Source organism: Furipterus horrens, unplaced genomic scaffold (assembly GCF_987537825.1).
Source record: "Furipterus horrens unplaced genomic scaffold, mFurHor1.1.pri manual_scaffold_2, whole genome shotgun sequence".
Taxonomy (NCBI): domain Eukaryota; kingdom Metazoa; phylum Chordata; class Mammalia; order Chiroptera; family Furipteridae; genus Furipterus; species Furipterus horrens.
This window is the reverse complement of record NW_028327172.1, coordinates 118,623,469-118,640,568: the sequence shown is the minus strand read 5'-3', so window position 1 is coordinate 118,640,568 and position 17,100 is coordinate 118,623,469. Positions and strand designations below refer to the sequence as shown.

General features: G+C 36.2%; 1 protein-coding gene across 1 annotated transcript in view; it reads right to left on the bottom strand.

Annotated features, from left to right (window-relative positions):
• The window catches only part of BANK1 (B cell scaffold protein with ankyrin repeats 1), a 321,562-nt gene that overhangs the window by 248,622 nt on the left and 55,840 nt on the right, over positions 1 to 17,100 (bottom strand). Inside the window, exon 3 of the mRNA XM_090266342.1 lies at positions 2,324 to 2,478. Within this exon, the coding sequence (XP_090122468.1) occupies positions 2,324 to 2,478 (155 nt within the window). The remainder of the gene's footprint in view (positions 1 to 2,323; positions 2,479 to 17,100) is intronic.

Below are 17,100 nucleotides of genomic sequence, written 5' to 3'. Positions count from 1 at the left end.
TAAAGTGGCACAAGATTTTCAAGGCCCAGGCAATAAAATAATCCATTGAAAGGAACAAGGCTGGGAAAGATGACGAGGCCAGGGAACAATACTCTCAGGCTCCTGTGCGCAAAAGCAGCAGTAGCAGGGCATCTCCCACCACCTTGTTGAAACAACCCACTCCAGCTGATTCTCCAGAACAGAAGAGGGAACAGGGAGAGCACTTCTCTGGCAGGCAGGGCCCCATACCCAAACAGCGCCACAGCAAGAGTCAGCAGCAGGACAGATTCAAACTAAATCCCTCTTCATCAGAAAAATAAAGATTATGTCACTAGATAGAACTCATAGTCAGCTCAATGCTGGCATGCTGACAACACAAAAGTAGGTGGAGAAAAGAATAGATTTTGAAGATGCTGAGTGTTCAAGAGTTACATCTCAGATAAGACCTGGTGGCTGGCAATAACAGTATTGTAAATTAATAGGGCTTGTAAGATGGCACGGAATCAAACATCACCTCCTGGAAGAGGAGGTCATAATCTTAAGGGGTCTCTATTCACTCACTAATTGGAAGACTTCTCAGAAATGAGTTAAGTTCAAAGGATGTGCTTTCAGACAATAGGCACAGATGGAATGTTACCCTGAGAATCTGAAACACGAATTTCACTTATTTGGATACAAATGATCTCTTCTGTGGTGCTCAGCAATTGTCATAGTGATTCAGATTGTGTTAAAATCTAGGTTCTGAAAGCACAAGATTTTGACTATTTTTGGTCCACAGATTAGCTTATTTTGAATTTTTAGGGTGTGGGGCTGGTAATAAAATATTCCTTTATGACCTTTCAAATCTTAGGATTGCATAAAAAGTTGGGTATGCAAGAGAAATCTGAAAATGAAATAATTTAACTTCAGAGGGTTTGGAAGAATTATTTCCTTGTCAATTAAAAACAGCCTAATATTCTGCTTTGGAAAAACCCTGATCCTAACTAGCCATCTCTGCCTGGAGGCCAGTGAGGTTTAATTTTTGGATTTTAATTTCTCTGCATATTTAATTTTGGAAAGGTTTTATATTACTCAAATTTTACTGTTACAGGTATTTTTAAAAGCAGCTATTTAGACTCATTGCATAATTCTTGGTGAGCTATTTTTAGTTCCATACTTTTTTTCCTGTTTTTTTTTCTTCTTCAATTATATCTGCTTGAGAACAGTTCTCATTTGTCTTTTATTTACAGTCTCTTCTATTTGTTTGTCTCTTCCATTTTTTCTGACTCAACAGAAGCCACCTATTCTGATTGTTTAGCCTGAGTACCTGCCCTTGAGTTCTTGAGCCCTTTCACTGGGTTGCAATTTTTCCTTGCCTGATTATCTGTGCCAGTTCCCCTGAACCTGTACACTTCAGGTTCCTGGGGTCTCCAACGTAACATCAGAGACGTTTTTGTTCCTCTGGAACTGGCAGCATAATAGTTTAAAACTGTGGTTTTTCTGCTTAGTCATAAAGTTGGGGGGTGAAGGAATTAAATTTTGCCCAGCTCCACAGAACATGTAGCTGACCCCATGACTGCGGGTCCCAGCAGAATCAGGAGAGTCCCAGAACACACTTCCCAGCAAGGAGACAATGCAGCCCCTGTCATCCAGTCACATAATTCTACTGGCTTCTACGAGAAGGACCCTGGCAGGCACCTCTCAAGGCTCTCCTGTATCTTTGGCTCCTCCCACTTAAACACACAGATACTGAGAGCCAGCATTCTCTTATTGTCTAGAGATTATCTAGCCTGGAATTCGAGTCAAGCTCTACTAGGATGCTTATTTTAGTTTTTCATCCCAAGGAAGACTAGAGAAAAAATGTTGGCAACATGTATTAATATATTCACCTTTATAAATCTACCTATCCATCCATTATACTTTTATTCCCAAGAGGACAGCTCTTCAAGCTCTTATATTTCCTCTTGATAACGTAAGTCTTTGATACATATTTTAAATATTGATCATCCTGAAAAGTAAATATTTTCAAACTCTCTTTAAGAATATGTTTTCTTTTATGAAAATAAAATCTTTGATCTGGTTAATGCAAACCTAATTTTCTTTTTTAAGTAGCTTGATATATGTAGCAATTGTAAATCTCTTTGCAATACATCAAGCAACAGTTGATAAAATTAAACTTTCAGATATTTTCCAAAAGTCAATTATTCAACACATATGTATCAAATACCTACTAATTGCCAGAAATTATTTTGGGTATTGAGGACACAGCCATGAACAAAGTAGACAAAAATGCCAGCTTTTTGGAACTTATGCAATACCCATAAAAACAATAGGGCCACTTCAATAATAGGGCATCTTTACTGACCTCACAGGGGATTTCAGTGGGAAGCACCATTGCCAGTGTTATGTTGCTTCTGGAAACTTCTGATAATTCTTCAGCTTGATTCCTCTCACTTACTTCCTCAGAATGTTCCACTTTTACATCTGTTCCAATATTGACTTCAAGGTAGTCATTAGAACCTAAGAAAAGTACATAAATGTAGGTTATAATATAACTAAGGCCATTTTATTTCCTCCAGTGTTACAAAGACTATGCGCTGAACAGTCAATTTAATTAATATACAGAACAACCAAACTGAGTTTAGAACCAATGTTAACAACTAAAATAATGCTCCACAATTTAACTGGTGTTGTAACCTTAGTGACTAAACGAAAGCAACTATATAATATGTTCATCTACTAGTTAAAGGTTTTCCCTCAAAAAAACCCACCCACTGTTTAAGTTTTTTTTCTTACTATTAAAACAACAGTTCTGGAAAACATGTAACTATATATTTTCAATGACTATAATTATAAAAATTTACTTTATTTTAATTGGAACAATTTAAATCAGAACAATTACTTACCTTTTACATATACTTCCAGTTTTTAAAAACAAAAAGCTTAACTAGGAGACACACACTAAATAAACTAGTAGAAACATTAGTTTAATAGTGAACTATAAGTGTTCATCAAAATGTTCAAGGTGTTCTGTGGAAAAAAAGTGTCTCGTATCAAATAAGTTTGGTTTCTTTATGGCAGTTTTACTGCAACACCAAAATATGCTAATGTGAATTTTGAATCTCAGAGAAGAAAAAACCATATCTGATATTTAAAAAAATTAACATTTAGTAATTTATCATTTGGTTGTAATCATTAAAACATCTTTCTGTATTGAAGAAAATATTGTGTTTAAGGGAGATAATAATATTTTTATTACTCAATGTTTCAAAGCCCAAAGCATCATTAGGGCACAGAAACAGTGTGGCCGAAACCAAGGCTCTAACAATTAGATCACTTCTGTAAAGTCTTAGGCCAACCCCAAAAGTATTCTCCAAATTTCCAACAAAGGGAAATGGAAAAAAGAGAAAAGACCCTGACCACTAGAAACTGGCAAGGCACTGTGCAAAAGCCTTGATGCTGCTAAGAGCAATATCAACACCAGACAAGGCTGCTCTGTCACCATGATGGACCACGTTAGAGATGAGACGACTTTGTAATCATATCTGAGTCCAGGCAAAATCATGGACCTTGACCAAACCACAAACATGACCAATTACTCCAAGTTCTGGCTCCTGTGAGTGATACTGCTTTTTTGCCAGTTCCAGTCTCAGACTCCTGTTATTTCTCTTGCCTTCTACATAGGGTAACCAACTCCTCCCAGTTTGCCTAGAATTTTCCTGCTTTGGTCACTGAAAGTGCTGTCTCTTGGGAACCTTTCCATCTCAAGCATATGGGGATAGTAGGTCCCCTGCTTCTTCGTAAGAGTCATGGTTGCACCAAATCATAAAATTACACCTGCTTTTTGACATAAGCAAATGATAGCCAGGCTTCCTAGAACTCTTCCTCAAGTCACTTAACACAAGCCTAAATCCTACAATATGTCTTTTTTAGTACTCTTACTGAGACACCCTATGGTTCTCCATGGTGCCCCTTATTAATTACAAATAGTAAAAACCCCAAATAGTTGAAGTATAGGTGTGTTCCTAGTGACCTTTGCCTAAGGGCAATTGACAGGACAAAAAGAAAGAAGAGCCAAAAGCGATATAGATAGAAAGAGCTAGAATTTGGTCTCATTGTAGCCAAGAAAAGTGAAGCCACCACTTTCATAAAGGTAATTCTACCAGGAAAGCAGAGTAACAGACTAGATGCCCTTTAGAGAGAAGTTGTTCCCATGTCATATCTAAGGAGGGGAGTGTTTTTTTTTCCCCTACCTTATGAAATTTTCAGAATAAAGGCACAGAAGCATTTGGGATTTGCAGATTTCTCCTCAGACTAGCCTTGCTTGAAAGGAAATTTAAAAACAGCCTCTATTTCTCTACCAATTTAAAACAATTTTATAAAATGTCTCATTCTCTCTGTCTCTGTGTCTCTCTCACACACATATGTACATGTGCACACACATCAAAACAATGAAAGGTTATAGAACTGGCTCAATCTTTTTGTGAATTGATGAAAGAACAAAGAAACTGACTGTATTTAATATACCTTGAAAGAGGGGAGGTATAAATGATTCCACTACTGAAGTATGTAGGTATTTTCTGATAATTTTTCTGTGCTATCAAAGTAAGAAGAGCTATTTTATTTCACCCTAAGGATGTATTCATGGATGTATAATATAAGATGACTTATGTCTATGAGTGTTCACAGAAGCACAGCTTATAACATAGAAAATTGGAAGCAGTCTGAGTGATGAGAGACCAGATAAAAATATGTAATGTCACTAATAAAAACCCCATCAAAGAATATTTAACAAGAAAAAGGTTTATAATATAATTGAAAAAATGCAAGTTGCAAAATTGTCAAGTTAATAGGTTCCCATTTAAAAAATAAAAGGATCTCTGGTTTCAGATATCATATGTAAAGAACTCATCCTAACAAATAGATGAACAGATTAAAAACTCAACAACTCTTTTTTTTTGACACTTAAGAAAGGGGCAGATACAGCACAATTGCTGATCTCAAGGCCGGAGACACAGGTAGGCAAATACAGTAGACTTAGCTTACCAGACCGGAGACTCAGGAGTGGAAACCACCCAGAAACCAGTGCCAGGGAAGGGAAGACTGCACCGTAATTGACAAATTGCTGGATGCTCAATCTGGACAAGCTTTAGATTTAAAAACACCAGGGGAATCTTGTCCAAGTGGGGAAGAAAAAAAGGGGCACATTATTTTGAGATTCATTTTTTCCAGGAGCTTAACCATGTTCACACAGTAAATACTGGAGAAAACTTCCCTCCTGCTTCTAGCAGGAGGAAGGGAAAAGTAACCATTCTGTAATACCGAAGATACTTCTTAGCACCACCTTCCCTGAAGGGGAACGAGTTAACCAAAGACTACTTTACTGGGTTACTATGGGCATCTAACTGCACCCCACTATAGCCATCCTGTACCACCTAAGGTGCAGGAACAAAAACAAAACAGAACAAAGCAAAGCAAAACAAAACACTACAAAATCCTTGTGAGGTTCGAAATCCAGAGGCATAGGCTCACTAAACAACTGAGACCTAATTCTAAGATTAAAAAGGCTTTCCCTCCTCCTACAGCTTACTACAGTACTTCTAAAGACCAATTTAAAGCAGTTCCTTTTATTCCCAGTACATCATCTGTGGGAATTGAGAAAAAAATTACAAGGCATATCGAAATGCAAAAACAATTAGCAGAGGCAGAATAAGTATTAGAACCAGACAAGGCAGGGATGGATGTTGGAATGATTAGATCAGGAATTTGAAACAACTATCATTAATATGCTAAGGGCTTTAATGGACAAAGTAGACAACATGAAAGATTGCTCATGTAAGCAGAGAGATGGAAATCCTAAGAAAAAAATGTTTAAATTCTATAGATCAAAAACACTAACAGAAATAAAAAATGTCTTTATGGATTTATTAGTAGACTGAGCACAACTGAGGAAAAAACTTCTGAGCTAGAGAATATCTCAATAGAATTTTAGAGAACTAAAAGGTAAATAGATCAAAGACTTGAAAAATAGAATATCCAAGGACTTCGAGAAACCTATATATGGTATAAAATATGTGTAGTGGGAATGCCAGAAGGAGTAGAAAAAGACAAAGGAATAGAACTATTTCAAACAATAATAACTGCAAATAGTCCCAAATTAATGTCTGATACTAAATCATAGATCCAAGAAACTCAGATAATACCAAGTAGGATAAGTCCCAAATAAGTACAGGAAAAAAATAACATCTTGAAATGGCAGAAAATCAAAGACAAAGATATTTTTTAAAAAAATAGAGAAGAAAACCTTACCTATAGAAAAACAAACATAATTATATCTGACTCCTCAGTAACCATACAAGTAAGAAAACACTGAAGTAAAATATTTAAAGTGTAAGAGAAATGAACTTCCAACCCAGAATTCTGTAGCCTATGAAATTATCCTTCATAGGTAAAAAAAGAAATAAAGACTTCTCATAAAAACAGATGTTGAGATAATTGTTGTCAATAGACTTGCCTGCAAGAAAACTTGAGGTTTTTCATTGAGGAGGAAAATAATATAGGTAGAAACTCAGATTTACATAAAGAAAGGACGAGTATCAAGAAATAATAACTTATGGAGAGACGATGGTGGAGGAGTGAGGGGAGGCTGCGCTTTCAGGCTCCTGAGACCCGTCTGTAGTTTGGACTGATTGCAGACAGAACATCTCAGTGAGCAGCTGGACACTGGCAGGAGTCGAGCCTTGGCCCTGTTGGATTAGGGAAAACCATCTGGGCACAATCCGTTTGGTGAGGATAGCAGAGGAAAAGAGGACGAAACGGGATTCCTGACTGGGTTGGCACCCCAACCTGTGGCTGGAAGTACACAAAGACTTTTTATCAACCACAGGCTTCCCCAGAGAGGAATCGGGAGGAGAACGGATCTCTGCCCGCGGGCAGAGACAGGACTGGGCCAGGGGGCATCTGGCGCTGAAAGACAAGAAACAGGGTACTGCTGTGCATGTGAGAACGTGATTTTCCTTTATATTTTTCTCTTGTGTACTGTAGAGAGGGGAGGAAAGGTTGGGGGTGGTAGGACATTCTTGAGGAGCGCAGGCGCAGAAGTGCACTCGCCCACCCCCCACCCCTCCCCTTGGGTCATGCTGGCTCGCACAGGGAAGTGCCCTCATCCACTGGCCCAGGCGCGAAGCCATGTCATTGGCTGCGCATCCAGGTGCCCCTTGGACACACCCCAACAGACATAAGATCAGTGCCCCAACGGGCGCAGGGAGAGCCTGCTGGGCACACAGAAGACTGTGTGCACAGACACCCCTGGCCAGCCCTAGTGGGTGCCAGGCTGGAGCGCAGACCACTTGCGCAGGCTCTGCTCCTGCCGCCCAGGCAGGTGTGGGAACAACTGGCGGCTGCGGCGCTGGAACAGTGGGTGGCAGCGACTCACAGACGCTTACTTCCACTGTGCACAAATGTCTGGGGCCCCGCCCCAAGGGGCGAGACTCTGACTCCTGGGGCGCAGCTTGGCAGGCCTGAGGCTAGCGCACAGGCCACCTTGCGCACTCATGTGCGCACATGCACAAGCACTCCAGCAGGCTCCGAACAGGCGCCAAACCTGCAAAAACCAGGAACCACTGGCCTGCCTCATTAGACCAGCTGTGGATCCAGAAAAAGAAGATGACACAGAAAGGCTGAACGGAGTAAAAACTTTATTTTTGTATTTAAAAAAAATTTTTTTTATTTCTATTTAGTTTTTTCATTTGTATTTTACTTTAATTTTTTAAATTTCTTATTTTTAATTTTAATTTTAATTTTTACATTTAAAAAATTTTTTTAAACTATCTCTTTAATTTGTTTCACACCATCTCTCCTTCTAATCCTTCCTCTTTAATTTTTGTTTATTTGTGTTTTGTTTAGCCTCCCTTCTACACTAAATAAATAGAATATAACTACTATATAATCTAATACTATACAATTCAACTTTCTTACTATATTCTGCATTCTTCCCTCTTTTTCTTATATTATCATTAACATACAATGTAAATATTACCTACTGCCTTGCATAGTCTCGACACTACTTGCTACTATTGTTACTCTATCATCCTCTCTCTCAAAAATCATATTTTTCCTCCCTGAAAACAACACTTATCTATTCTTCCTATAGTATAAAAGCTCTAATCTCTCTACATTTATATTAATACTGGTTCGTTGGCTGACGATAGCGGGATAGAGGGTGGGGGATATTTGTGAGGGTGTGGGTTTCCTGCCTGGGCTGGGTGTTTATGTTTTTAACAGCATCTCCACAAAAGAACTCAAGACAAAGTGGAGAAAGTGACTCTCAATCAACTACCCAGAGGGAAGATCCCACCAAAGAGCATCTTAAATATAACTAGACAGCATAAACAAACAATATAAAGGGTACCCCAAGAACATCAGGCTCAGGAGATCAGAGAGACTGCACTACTGAAACCCCCAGATCTCCTATAAAGAATCTCATACCACAAAGGTGGGAAGTCAAAGCAGACAAATCCAAAAAACAAAAACAAACAAGAAAATCCAACTAGGTAAGATACAGAAACAACCTCTCAATGAAAAGAAAAGAGGAATCCCCAGAAAAGAGAGGTAGATGGAATAGACATAGCCTAAATGTCAGACATGGAATTCAAAATAATGGTGGTGAAGAAGCTCAATATACTCAACAACCTCAAAAACAACTACGACAACCTCCAAGGAAGTTACCAGCAGCTCCAAGAAAATTACAGGGAATTTACGGAGAACTACACCAGCATAAAAAAGGACATAGAAACTATTAACAAGAACCAGGAAGAAATGAAGAATACAATCTCTGAACTGAAAAACACAGTAGAATCAATCAAAGACAGGCTAAATGAAGGAGAGGATTGGATCAATGAGTTAGAGGTCAATGTAGAAAAAAAATTCCCAGAGAATAGAACAAAATGAAAAAAGATTTAAAAAGTATGAAGACAATGTAAGGGAATTACAGGATAGCATGAGAAAAAATAATATCCGGATTATCGGAATAAAAGAGGGAGAAGGAGAAGAACGAGGAATAGAGAAGCTGATAGGAGAAGTAATGATAGAAAATTTTCCTAACTTGATGAAAGAAAAAGTCATGCAAGTTCAGGAAGCACGAAGAGTCCCAATGAAGAGGAACCCAAAAAAAAAACCACTCCAAGGCACATCATAATTAAAATGGCAACATTCAAAGACAAAGAGAGAATCCTAAAAGCAGCAAGAGAAAAACAGCAAATAACACACAAGGGAGCTCCGAGAAGGCTATCGACCGATTTCTCAGCAGAAACACTACAAGCCAGAAGGGAATGGTCAAAAATATTTCAAGCAATGAAAAACAAAGGCCTACAACCAAGAATACTCTACCCAGCAAGGCTCTCATTCAAAATGGAAGGTGAAATAAGGAGTTTCTCAGACAAAGGAAGTCTAAAAGAATACATTTCCACCAAACCAGCTTTGCAAGAGATGCTAAAGAAAATGTTTTAAGAAAAAGAAGAATGAAAGAGGAGAGGAACACAGGTACAAAGGGACATGAATAATTACATGTCAATAATAATCTTAAATGTAAATGGATTAAATGCTCCAATTAAAAGACATAGGGTAACGGAATGGATAAGAAAACAGGACCCACATGTTTGCTGTCTACAAGTAACACACATCAAAACAAAAGATTTACACAGACTGAAAGTAAAGGGATATGAAAAAATATTCCAAGCAAATGGACATGAAAAAAAAGCTGGGGTAGCAATACTAATATCAGACAAAACAGATTTCAAAGCAAGGGCCATAAAAAGAGACAGAGAAGGACATTTCATAATACTTAAGGGAACAATCCATTAAAAGATATAACTCTGGTAAACATACACACCCAACATAGGAGCATCCAAATATATAATGAAAATACTAGAAGACCACAAGAAGAATATTAACAGTAACACACTCATGGTAGGGGACTTTAACACTCCATTATCAACAATAGACAGATCTTCGAAGCAAAGAAACACCAAGGATATACAGGCATTGAACAATACACTGAACCAAATAAACTTAATTAATATATATAGAACTTTTCACCTCAAAGAAGCAAAATATACATTCTTTTCAAATGCACATGGGACATTTTCAAAGATAGACCACATGACAGGACACAAAACAAGCCTCAACAAATTCAAGAAATTGAAATATCAAACATCTTTTAGGACCACAATGCCTTGAAACTAAAAATCAACCTCACAGAAAAAAATCAAAGACATCCAAACTCATGGAGAATGAATAACATGCTATTAAATAATGAATGGGTTAACAATGACATCAAAGAAGAAATCAAGAAATTTCTGGAAACTAATGATAATGAACATACAATAGCCCAAAACCTATGGGACACAGCAAAAGCAGTCCTAAGAGGGAAGTTCATAACAATACAGGCATATCTGAAAGGATAGAAGAATCTCAAATAAAAAATCTAACCCTAAAACTACAAGAACTAGAACAACAACAACAAACAAAGCCTAGGACAAGAAGAAGGAAGAAAATCATCAAGATCAGAGCAGAATTAAATGACATAGAGACCAAACAAACGATTCAAAAGATCAATGAAACTAGGACCTGGTTCTTTGAAAAAATAAACAAAATTGGCAAGCCTTTAACTAGGCTCATCAAGAAAAAAAAGAGAGAAGACCAAAATAAACAAAATCAGAAACGAAAAAAAAAAAAAAAAAAAAAAAGGAAAGAAATCACGACTGATACCACAGAAATACAAATGATTATAAGAAATTACTACAAACAACTGTATGGCAAGAAATTTGACAACCTAGATAAAATGGACAAATTTCTGGAAACATATAACCTTCTAAAACTGAATCAAGAAGTAGAAAGTCTCAACAGAGCAATAACAAAGAAGGAAATTGAAACAGTGATCAAAAATCTCCCTGCACACAAAAGCCCTGGATCGGATGGCTACACAGGTGAATGTTACAAAACATTTAGGGAAGAACTAACTCCTACCCTCCTCAAACTATTCCAAAAAGTCCAAGAAGAGGGAAAAATCCCAAACTCTTTCTATGTAGCCAGTATTACCCTAATTCCAGAACCAGGTCAAGACACAACAAAGAAAAAAAACCACAGACCAATATCACTGATGAACATAGATGCTAAAATCATCAATAAAATATTGGCAAACAGAATCCAGCAACACATCAAACAGATCATACACCATGATCAAGTGGGATTCATCCCAGGGATGCAAGGATGGTCTATATTCACAAATCAATAAATATAATACAGCACCTAAACAAAATGAAAGACAAAAATCACATGATCATATCAATAGATGCAGAAAAAGCATTTGATAAAGTATAACACCCATTTATGATAAAAACACTCAGCAAAATAGGAATAGAGGGAGCATACCTTAACATAATTAAGGCTATATATGAGAAGCCTGAAGTCAACATCATAGTCAATGGACAAAAACTGAAAACATTCCCCCTGAAATCAGAAATTAGACAAGGTTGTCCACTCTCTCCACTCCTATTCAACATAGTTTTGGAAGTCCTAACCACAGCAATCAGACAAGAAAAAGAAATAAAAGGCATCCAAATTGGGAAAGTAGACGTAAAACTATCATTATATGCAGATGACATGATAGTATACCTAGAAAATCCTATAAAATCCACTAAAAGACTACTCGATATAATAAGTGAATTTGGCAGGATAGCAGGGTACAAAATAAATATACAGAAATCTAAGGCATTTCTGTACATCAACAATAAAATATCAGAGGCAGAGACAAAAAAGAAAATACCATTTACTATAACAACAAGAAAAATAAAGTACCTAGGAATAAACTTAACCAAAGAGATAAAAGACCTGTACTCTGAAAATTACATAACACTGAAGAAAGAAATTAAGGAAGATACAAATAAATGGGAGCAAATACCATGTTCTTGGATGGGAAGAATCAACATCATCAAAATGGCCACACTACCCAAAGTAATTTACAGATTCAATGCAATCCCTATTAAAATACCAATGACATATTTCACAGACCTAGAACAAATACTCCAAAAATTCATATGGAACCAAAAAAGAGCCTGAATAGCAAAAGCAATCTTGAGACAGAAGAACACAGCAGGAGGACTCACAATACCAGACACCAAACAATACTACAAAGCCACTGTGATCAAAACAGTCTGGTACTGGCATAAGAACAGACATATAGATCAATGGAACAGAATAGAGAGTCCAGAAATAAATTCAGGACTATACGGTCAACTAATATTTGATAAAGGAGGAAGGAACATAAAATGGAGTGAGAAGAGCCTCTTTAACAAATGCTACTGGGAGAACTGGACAGGGACGTGCAAAAAAATGAAACTAGACCACCAACTTACACCACACACGAGAATAAACTCAAGATGAATCAAAGACTTAAATGTAAGCTGTGACACCATAAAAGTCCTAGAGGAAAACATAGGCAGGAAAATTTCAGATATCCCACATAACAATATTTTCATGGATACATCTCCTAAGGCAAGAGAAATAAGGGAAAAAATAAACAAATTGGACTACATCAAACTAAAGAGTTTTTGCTCAGCAAAAGAAAACATCAGCAATATGAAAAGGAAACCAACCATATGGGAAAACATATTTGCCAATTATATCTCAGACAGAAGACTGATCTCCAAAATATATAAAGAGCTTATATGACTGAACATCAAGAAAACAGACAACCCAATTAAAAAATGGGCAGAGGAACTGAACAAACACTTCTCCAAAGAGGACATACAGAAGGTAAATAGACACATGAAAAGATGCTCAACATCACTAGCCATGAGAGAGATGCAAATGAAAACCACAATGAGATACCACTTTACAGCAGTCAGAATGGCCATCATCAACAAATCAACAAACAACAAGTGCTGGCGAGGATGTGAAGAAACAGGAACCCTACTGCACTGTTGGTGGGAATGCAGACTGGTGCAGCCACTATGGAAAAAAGTATGGAATTACCTCAAAAAACTAAAAATGGAACTGCCTTTTGAACCAGCGATTCCACTGCTAGGATTATACCCAAAAAATCCTAAAACACTAATTCAAAAGAACTTATGCACCCCTATGTTCATAGCAGCACTGTTTACAATAGCCAAGTGCTGGAAACAGTCTAAGGGCCCATCTGTAGATGAGTGGATCAAAAAACTGTGGTACATTTACACACTGGAATACTATGCAGCAGAGAGAAAGAAGGAACTCCTGCCATTTGCGACAACATGGATGGAACTAGAGAGAATTATGCTTAGTGAAATAAGCCAGGCAAAGAAAGAAAAATACCATATGATATCACCTAATACAGAAAACTAAAGAACAACACAAACAAACGAACTAAATAGGACAAAGACTAGAATAGTAGTCAGTAGGGGGGAGAGGGGAGGGAGAGAAGGGGATAAGTAAGGGAAGGGTTTAGTCAAGGAACATATATAAGTGACTCATGGCCATGGACAACAGAAAGGGATATGACTGTGGGAGAAGGGGTGGGCTGTGGGTGAGGGGAGCAATGGGGAAAAAATGGGACAACTGTAATTGAAAAACAAAAAAAAAATAAATAAATAATAACTAAAGGTAAAATTAAAACATTTATGTTTTTAATTATAATTGATTTAACAGAAAACATTTTGCTTAAAATAATGGCAACCATGTATTCAATTATATATGCTTATGTATAAATGAAATGAATGACAATAATAATAGGAATAAGGAAGAAGGCATTAGGATTCATTTGTTATTTAAGGTACTAACGCTACCTGTGAAGTGATATAGTGTTACCTCATGCAATGGGACAAAAAGTGCCTTCCTTGTTGAATTGTTTTGATTACATTTAATAACATGTATTATATGTCAGGTCTAGAGCAGGTGCTCAGTATTACTTTCCTTCCTTTTTTCTGATTTCTGATATCAAAATGAATAAACATAATGCTTTTATTTTCAAAAGATTCTAAATCAATCTTTTTCAGTTTCTACATCCGACTACAATTTAGAAAAGACTATGACATTCCCATAGAATTTCAACATTAAACATCATTGTTTTTGTCACATGAAAGACTATAATACTCCCCACCAGTCAGGTAAGTAAATGGATATTTCTCTAAGAGATAAAGGAAACAAGTGTGCTTTACAAAGACATAATTTTTTACAAACATATTGGTCTAGTCCTTAGTATTCTCAAACAATCTTTTGTTGTCTGTGGTGTATTATAATGCACACAATATAAGAAATATTTCACTCAAGAATATTATTAATGGTAATGATTATTAATAATGATAATAAAATGGCTTACCTACCATATATATACACATACAAATGAATATCTCAATACAGCCAAATAAATGTTGGTTTCCAAAAGGAAGAATATACATCTATCTACTTTGTTTTAAATGCTCATTTTTTTCCCTTTGGCACTCTAAATGAACAAACTCTACTGATTAAAGTTCTCTCATATATTAGCATGAATGTATATTCTTGGTACTTTAGTCTTCTAATTTTAGTTCATAACATGCAGGGTAATTACAACACAAAGTATATATGTGTTTGGTAGCTTGTGTGTTTTATTTTGCCTGCATTTTCATTCCATTTTATTTATTACATCTTTTCCTTTTTTTCCAATTGCTTTCCTCTCCTTCTCCCATTCCATTACCCACTCATCACTTTTCCTTCCTACTTCTTAGTCAAACTTGTTACAAAAAAAATAGTAGCAAACCTCACAACTCAGAGCATGGTCTTCAGAGCAGCAGGTTATCAGAAATGCAAATCCCTAGCCCCCATTTGAGACTACTGAGTCAGAATTAGCATTATAAAAGGCAAGTTGCACATTAGTTTGAGGAACAATTTTTAAATACTTTGATGTGATGTGTTTCCATAACATTATCATAGCATAAACCATTAAGTAAAATTATATATCTCTCCTACTTCTTGTCTATCCATTAGAAGGCAAGATTTTGAGGTCAAGTGATTAGTTCTGGTACATACAGTAAGACCTTTCACATAATAGATGCTTAATATTTGTATAAGTAGAATAACAAGATGTTATGTATTTGTATGCATAGTAAATTCAATTATTTGCTATTTGATTTAATGATTGAATAAATCCATGTCTAACTTGCTTTTTTTGAGGGTGACTGCTATCTCCTGGACAGTATTTTTTTCCATCTAACATACTGTCTTAAGGAAGTACATCTGTACTTCATTCAGTATAACCCTAAAGCCAGGAACTAAATAAAGCTAGAGAAAATGACCTTGGCTTAGCAGGTACTAAGATTGCCTCTTGCTCTCCTACGTATTTTCATTGTGTACTTTTTCTGAAAGTTGCTAAGGCAATATTAGCATCACCCATGTCATTGAAAGTTATCCTACAACTGGATATATGGAACACTGAGATTTAGAAATTGCAAGGCCAGTGAATGAAACAAACCCTAGTTATATCCCCTATGAAGTTTAGCATGAATCAATGATAACCCCTTTCAGCAGATTGTCCAGAATGAAATAAAATCAAGGTCTACTGAAAAAGATTGCAAACAAAAAATGACCATTAGACTTTCAATTATATCATTTACCAAATGACATTTAAAATTTATCATTTGGATGGTTACATTTTTCAAATCTTGGCTACAAGAAAAATGTGTGTATGAACTGATCAATTCAACTTTGAATGTTAAATTATATATGGGACATATAGTTCATGAATAGAGAAATAACTTGTTTTAAAAAGTATTCCATTGAAATACCTAAGGCATGATAATAAACACTCGGTCCAGACACATTGAACAGTCTAGTTTCTTCTTGTTATTATTTTCTTACAATTAAGAAAGAAGCATAGATTGATCTGAATAGAGATTCATAAAATATATAGTTGAACAGTGTCCCAAATGATATTGTAATATTTTTATGTTAACTGAATAGAAAACCATATATAGAATGGAATATTCCTCAGCTGTAAAAAAGAATGAAATCTTATCTTTTTACAACAGCATGATGGACATAGAGGGAATTAGGCTAAATGAAAGATGGAGAAGGACAAATACCATATGACTTCACTTTTATATGGAACAAAATAAACAAACAAAATAGACACAGACCTATAGATACAGAGATCAGATTGATGGATGCCAGAGGGGAGGGGGGCTGGTGGCCTGGGTGAAGAAGGTGAAAGGGTTAAGAAGTACTAATTGGTAGTTATGAAATAGTCACAGAGATGTAAAGTACAGCATAGGGGACATAGTCAACAATATTGTAGTAACTATGTATGGTGCCAGGGGGGTACTTTAAATGTTGGGGAAAACATTTTTTGTAGAGTATATGATTGTCTAACTGCTATGCTGTACACCTGAAACTAATTAATACAAAATAATGTTATATGTAAATTGTAATTGAAAATAAATTGTAAAAAGGAATATTAAGTATTAAATATTCCCCCAAATTAAAAATCATATATATGTATGTGTATATATATATATATATGTGTGTGTGTGTGTGTGTGTGTGTGTGTGTGTGTGGATATATCCACATACATGTGTGTGTGTTGTTGGATTATCTCTGGTGAACAGGGTCGCAGAGATGAGACTGGCAGACAGAATGCTTAAAAGGTAAGCAGAGGGCTACAGCTCGCTCAGGCAAGTAGCAACCCACTGAATTCTCATAGTAGCTTTTATTGAATGCTTTCACAATAAACTACAAATGCTTACATACTAATGATTATAGTTTAACTTGACATTTCAATTTGTCATTTTCTGCCTTAAGAATAAACAATGCCTTTCCCAGAAGCTATTCCTGGTCATATCTTAAGTACACCCAGTACATTTCATGTTCTTTCTCCTTGTCACTGCCAAGGAACTGTTTGCAGTTCCTTGTTCTGAAGTAACTCACTTGCAGATTTACTTCAGTCCCCTAAGCTTCTTCTTAACCCTTCAGTGTATATACATATGTGTAAATGTATATATACACACATACTACATGTATATGACAAGAAAAATGTTAGCATGATATTAACAGTTATTATTTATGAGAAGTGGGAAATAAAATTTATTTTAAGAATTTCCTTCCCCATTAAGTTTATATACACCAGACTTAAAC